General features: G+C 39.7%; 1 protein-coding gene across 1 annotated transcript in view; it reads left to right on the forward strand.

Moving 5' to 3' along the window:
- The window catches only part of AGBL1 (ATP/GTP binding protein like 1), a 606,328-nt gene that overhangs the window by 474,172 nt on the left and 124,821 nt on the right, over positions 1 to 7,335 (forward strand). The window contains 1 exon segment of the mRNA XM_026448330.1: positions 3,478 to 3,609. Coding sequence (XP_026304115.1) covers positions 3,478 to 3,609 — 132 coding nt within the window.

Raw genomic sequence — 7,335 nt, forward strand, 5'->3', positions numbered from 1 at the left:
GCAGTATTGGGGTGGGAGTTACCCGATTTTCCAGGTGTTGTGTGTCTCAGTTCCCCTGGCTAGGAAAAGGGACTCCCTTCCCCCTCGCGCTTCCCAGGTGAGGCGATGCCTCGCCCTGCTTCAGCTCTCGCTGGTCGGGCTGCAGCAGCTGACCAGCACCGATTGTCCGGCACTCCCGAGTGAGATGTCCCCAGTACCTCAGTTGAAAATGCAGAAATCGCCGGTCTTCTGTGTGGCTCGCGCTGGGAGATGGAGACTGAAGCTGTTCCTGTAATCCCAGCGACTTTGCGCCACCCCGACCTGCGACTCTGCGGTTGCACCGGCCTGCGCCGCGCGGGTTGCACCGGCCTGCGCCGCGCCGGTGCGCGACTCTGTGTCAGCGCCGCGCAGGCCTGCGACTCTGCTGCTGCGCCGGCGGGCGACGCTGGGGGCCTGCGTCGCGCCGGTCTGTCTTTTCTCACATTTTATAATATGATTGTGATACATTTACTTTTTTTTTTTTTTTTTTTTGAGACGGAGTCTCGCTCTTTCGCCCAGGCTGGAGTGCAGTGGCCGGATCTCTGCTCACTGCAAGCTCCGCCTACCGGGTTTACGCCATTCTCCTGCCTCAGCTTCCCGAGTAGCTGGGAATGCAGGCGCCCGCCACCTTGCCCGGCTAATTTTTTGTATTTTTTTTTTAGTAGAGACAGGTTTCACCGTGTTAGCCAGGATGGTCTCGATCTCCTGACCTCGTGATCCGCCCGTCTTGGCCTCCCAAAGTGCTGGGATTACAGGCTTGAGCCACCGCGCCCGGCCCGATACATTTACTTTTATATATGCTATAAACATGCACTGTATTGCTACTATTTTTTTAGACTGTCAGTTTTGTTTTAGAGAAATTAAAGTCAAGAAAAAAAGAAAAATATTTTCTTTTACTGTCATGTGTTTCATTTCCATTCTTTTAATGTTTTGATTCAAAGAGACTGTGATTTTTTGAGACCAAAATGATCTTTGGACCCCAAACTTCTACATCAGGAATTGGAGCAGTTAGCAGTTTTGCCTTCAAGTGGGTCATATTGTCCAATGCCCTTTTCATGCATGGCCAAGAAAGATACAGGAAAAATAAGTACCTCCCAAGGAAAGAGTAAATATTTGTAGAAAAAATAATACTCTACAGCTACTGACAGAGAGCAGAACCAGGGTCTAATCAACCAACTAGCCCTACCCAAAGGATGCAGGCATTTCAGAATGCCTGGATGAGAGCATTACAGAATTGTTATGAACCAGTGACTGCTATACCCATCTTATTCATCACCTTTGAAACATGAGTGTTACTGGGGATATTGTTTCCTCATTCAACCATTGTAGGTAGATGAACAGAAAACAGATGACTTGCCTTTTTGTTCATAGATAAGGAGAAGGCATGCACAGGATATAGAAACTATAACGGAATTTGGGCTGAGATTGATACTGTGATGGAATGGGCTCTTTAGGGGTATCTTCCTTGGGGAATAGGTAAGTATATTTTGTATGTGGAAGGGAGGGAAACAAATATTTAGACTAGGAGAAGAGATTATTCTAACGCTTAGCTTTTGTTGTATAACAAACCACAGCAAAACTTAGTGGCTTAAACAAAAGTTATGCATTATGATTCCTCTGCTCTGAGCCAAGTTGGCTAGGACTAGATGGTCTAAGATAAATTCATTCACATACCTGGTGGTTGGCTTGACATGTCAGCTGGGTCAATCGGGATGACTTTGCAGATTCTCATCATCCAGCAGCCCAGTGTATGTTTACTCACATGACTGTTGATGCAAGGTTCCTGGGAACAACAAGATAGCAAACCCCTTACTATGCCTCAGCTTGCATCATATTTGCTCACTGTTATTGACCAAAAGGTGCTACATGGCTGTATTAGTCTGTTCGTATGCTGCTAATAAAGACATATGTGAGACTAGGAGTTTATAAAGGAAAGAGGTTTAATTGGCTCACAGTTCCACCTGGCTGGGGAGGCCTCATATTTGTGGTGGAGGGCAAATGGGGTGCAAGGTCACATCTTACATGGCAGCCCGCAAGACAGCGAATACAGGGGAATTCCCCTTTATAAAACTATCAGGTCTCATGATACTTATTCACTATCAGGAGAACAGCATGGGAAAGACCTGCCCCCATGATTTAATTGCCTCCACCTGGACCTGCTCTTGACATGTGGAAATTATTATAATTCAAGGTGAGATCTGGGTGGGAACACAGCCAAACCATATCAATGGCTAAGCACATATTCAAGAGGTGAAGAAAATGTACTTCACCTATTGATGAAGATGGAACATAGTCTATTGCAAACGGTCATGCATACAAGAATAAAAAAAAAGTTGTGGTCATTTTTTAGATTTTATTGTTTTTCTCCATTATTAGCATCTCTCCTTATAATAAGATTTTGCATCACTGCACTTGTCTTATGATTTGCAGAACCTCCCTGTAAGAGGAATGTACTTTCCCATACCACTGATAAAATTGGTTATGTGACTTTCTTTGATCAGTGTACTGTAAGCAGATATGATATTTGCTGCACTTCAGTAGAAGCTTTAATGGCCATTACCTGATTCTACCTTTGACTGTTTTTCTTCTCTACCACAAGAATAGCATGTTTCAAATTAGGGCTTTTTTAGCCTGGATCCTAGAATGAAGAAAACGTACAAAGCAGAGTCTTAGCTGATCTCTAGTATGAATGAAAAGTAATCCTTTGTTTGATAAGCCCTTTGTATTTTGATGGTCATTCTTTACCACGTTGGAACCTAGAGAAAAATTAGAGTGATTGATTAGCTTCTGTTTTAGTATATTTCACTGATTCCTTTTAGATGGATCTTTCCTTTTGATTTATATTTTTAATTTTTTTTAACCTTCAAGTTCAGGGGTATGAGTACAAATTTGTTGCATAGGTAAACTTGTGTCATGGAGCTTTGTTGTACAGACTATTTTCTCACCCAGATATTAAGCCTAGTAGCCTAGTAACCGTTAGTTATTTTTCCTGATCCTTTCCCTCCTCCCACTCTCCACCCTCTGAAATGCCCCAACATGTTTTTCTCCTCTATATGTCCATGTGTTCTCATCCAATTGTTTAAAATGCTCATAGATATCTTAAAATGCCCTTGTTCCTATTTTCTTTTCCAGGTTTGCCCATGCCTCCTACCCAGTCACAAGTAAATTTATCAAAAGAGTTATACATGACTTGTGTTTCTTCATATTCTGTTCACTCCTAAGACCCTTACAGTCTACATTCTCCCCTGATAACTCCATCAATACAATCAATACCACTCTTGCCAAAGACACCAATGATCCCCACATGGCTGGTTCTGCTAACTCAACAGCATCCATCTGAGAAAGTTGACATTTTAAACTTTATTTGAGCAATGGAACATGAGTAGATATGATTTAAGTGGATTTAAGAAACCAATGACCTGACCTGGTTTTATTTTCTCCTTTGTTGGGCTATTGTAGGTTTTCTGTGATTTCCATGGCCACTCCCAAAAGAAGAATGTGTTCCTTTATGGCTGTAGCATCAAGGAAACCTTGTGGCAAGCAGCATGCACTGTAGGCACATCTACTATCCTAGAGGATGTCAACTACAGGGTAAGCCGCTGTGGGGAATGACACCAGATATGCTGTGTCCATATTCTTTATTCTTACCTTTAAGACCATGCCCCACTCATTTGTTTAGTTTTTATTCTTTTTTTTTTTTTTGGTAAATAAGCATTTTGATTATTTTAACCATAGGGTTGTAATACAAGCAGGCTGGAGGCATGTGTAACCTCTCCTAATTTTTATTGAATAATGACTTACTACCTCGTTGCTTTGCCTCTGTTTTCTATATGGTTTGATATTGTATAAAAGGCATGAGAACTACAGACAAAAGAACTCATCTTAATGCCTGACTTGGCAATTATTCAATTATTAACTGTGTGATTATAAGGTCATTAACATTACCTTGCTGAACCACCCTTCTCCCATCTGTAAAATGAGGATAGTAAAAATACTGCCTCTCTTACATAGCTTATGGAAGGAACAGAATGATACTGAATACAAAAGGACTTCAAATAAATAGGAAGGGATAAGCAAACAGAAGCCATTAAACCATCCATATTTCTCTGCCTGAGCATTCTATAAAAAACAGAGCAGTAATCCGCTGACCCTAATTCTATTTTACCTTAGTTTTAGTGGTTAGAGCTCAACTGTTCCTCCATGAAACCACATAGGAAATTAGGGAGGGGTAAAGAAGAGAGTACATCTTTCCATCAGGATATAGGCAACAAGCTATTGCATAGTGAGAATCAAGAAGAAACAGAGAAGCAAAATTGCCCAAACACTAAATGAAAACGGGTCTTTGTTTAAAATTTATGTAGAAAAAGTAGAAAATTATGATAGTATCTGCCTCTTCTAAGTCTGTTATTCTGGGTATGCAATTTACTATGTGCAAAATAGCTTCATTCCCAGGGTTAATGATAGTATTAAGAGGTAAAAATCTACCAAATCACCATTTCACCTGGAAATACGTCCCCTCTTCTCTAGCCTTCTTCACCCAGTCCATCAAAAATAGACTGCTGCTGATCAATACAACCACCCCAAGGCTTTTATAGCAGAATCAACAGCTTATCCTCAATAACCTGTTTGCTGTAAGGCTCAACCAGAGTAATGGTGATAAACCATAACAAGCTTAATAACTTAATCTTATTTAGGAAACTAGTTTAGTAAATTAAAGCATTCATCTGGGCAGTTCCTGTGGACTCAACCCATCTAAAATGATCTCTTACGTGTGATACATCTTGAGTCAAAAAAATCTACCATGGTCCAATCTTAAATGTAGAGTCAGCATGTTTTTACTTCTCTTTTTCCAAGAAAAGGTAATAATATTAATAGATAATTCCCTATATACACAGGAAAAGGTATAAGACACAGAACCTTAAAACAGTCTCCTGTATGAAGCTGACATGAAATGGGGCAGAAGTCAGACATTGTAGGGAATGATAGCATGGGTTCTTATTAACTGTATTTTAGTTTTTGTGTATGATACATGTTGTTTAATTAATAAATTCAAAAAATATTTTGAGGCCCAGATTAGCATAAGCTAAGGTAAAAGGTGTAACATTACAGAGACAGGTATGCCAGTTTCTGCCTATGAGAATAAGCACAGCGGTATTTAATAGCAATGCTGTTGAAGAGATTAATCCATCCATACATTAATACTCACCTATAAGGTCCTTTAACTGTGAATGGGTCAGTTGCCTGAGCCTCACTTTTCTCCCTTGTGAAATGAGGAAGTTATATTTTCTACACAGATTATTACATCGAGTTTGTTGGTGCCCTGGGATTCCTTAAAGGCGATTCATGGGCTACTATGACATATGTGGAAGTAGTGAAGTGAATATGGTTTGGTCACATCCCTTGCTTTCAACCCAAATAGCTTTGCTTTTTGGGATCCCACATATTATATAACTCCCTCTATCACTGACACTCTAAATCTAGGACATAATGATCTGTAAATAATTATCTTAACACTGGTAATCTGCCTAAAAATACTTTTGTGTATACAAATGGATCTTCTCAGAATTGAAAGGACCCACTCATTTTACAGATGGGAAAATTGAGACTCAGGGGAGAGTGTCCTTGTAAGACAGGTTAATGTTATCATCATGATATCTGCCAGTGATCAGCAGCCTGCTGATGCTGAGAGGCTGATTCCTTCATTACTTTCGAAAGTGGAACAATTCTAAACATGCTAAACTTATCTAAGAGGTTTTTTTTGGTCATTCACCCTTAGTATTGAAGAGATAATTATGTGCCCTATTATATTTCAAATTCACTCTGCAACATTTATTCAATTTTATTAATCAACTTTAATGGTACTACTTCTAGTTATGTTGGTATAAAGAGGTCAGTGAATCCTCTCTGCAAAACGCAAATATAAAACAGAAGAAAATTTTGAAAAGCAGCCCTTTTAAGACTCTGGAAATTGACCAAATACAGATGATAAATTGAGAAGCATTTATTCTTGAAAATTGCTAGAACTTCATGTAAGAACATCAGGGGTCTGTAACCTTTTTGACTGGGGCTGCTCCTGACTCCACTCTATTTGGTCATCAAGCAATGCAGTTTTACCAACAGAAGGACAGCCACACACACACACACACACACACAGCCAGAAATTTACAAGGGAGACCTTAGAAATGAGAGAGTCATAGAAAAGCTAAGATAAGCTTTCTGTAAATACATGGTGTATTAAGCCATTCTTGCATTGCTGAGACTGGATAAATTATAAAGAAAAGAGGTTTAATTGGCTTATCATTCTGCAGGCTGTTCGGGAAGCATAATGCTGGCATCTGCTTCTGGGGAGGCCTCAGGAAGCTTCCAATCGTGGTAGAAGGTGAAGGGGGAGCAGGCACTTCACATGGTGAGAACAGAGTCAGAAAAAGAGTCAGGGGGAGGTGCCACACACTTTTAAACTACTAGATCTCATGAGAATTCACTCATTATTGTGACAACAGCACCAAGAAGATGATGCAAAACCACTCATGGGAAATCCACTTCTGTAATCCAGTCACCTCCTACCAGGCCCCACCTCTGACACTGGGAGTTACATTTCAACATGAGATTGTGGTGGGGACAAATATCTAAACTGTATCACATGGATTATGGAAAAATATGTGTCTCTTCAGAGGAGACCCAAGAGAGCCCAGTGAGAAATAAAGCCCAAAGAGACTTAAGAACTGCCACAATTTTGAATGTCTTCCCAAATCACCTACAAATCAATCAAGAGAGAGTGGAAGTCTTATGCACTCAAGATATTTGAGTACTACATTTGCCCAAATTATTGTATAACCACTATGCTAAGCAGCCACAGATCTCAAGCTAAATAATTTAAATAAGAATGTAGAAACTGTGTAGAGACATCAGTGACACACATTGCAGAAGAAAAAAGAAAGAAATATTCTGCAGATTAATCCAGGAAAGTAGTTAAAAATTAAAAAACATTTAAAAAATAGAATCCAGAGATGCTAAAAAAGGTATAATCTATGATGTCCAGTTTTCAAGCAAAAATTACAATTTTGTAAAGAATCAAGAATGTGAAATCCATCCTTAGGAAACAAAGCAGTCAGTAGAAACAGAGTGGGCCAGCATGGTGGATTTATAATTATTTCCAAGCAACTGTTAAAATATGTTCAAATACGTAAAGAAAATTATGTTCAAAAGTTAATGGCAAAATATGATGACCATTACTCAATATATATGGAACTTTGATAGAGAATTAAAAACAGAAGGAAGGAAGGAAGGAAGGAAGGAAGGAAGGAAGGAAGGAAGGAA

Source organism: Piliocolobus tephrosceles, chromosome 6 (genome assembly GCF_002776525.5).
Source record: "Piliocolobus tephrosceles isolate RC106 chromosome 6, ASM277652v3, whole genome shotgun sequence".
NCBI lineage: Eukaryota > Metazoa > Chordata > Mammalia > Primates > Cercopithecidae > Piliocolobus > Piliocolobus tephrosceles.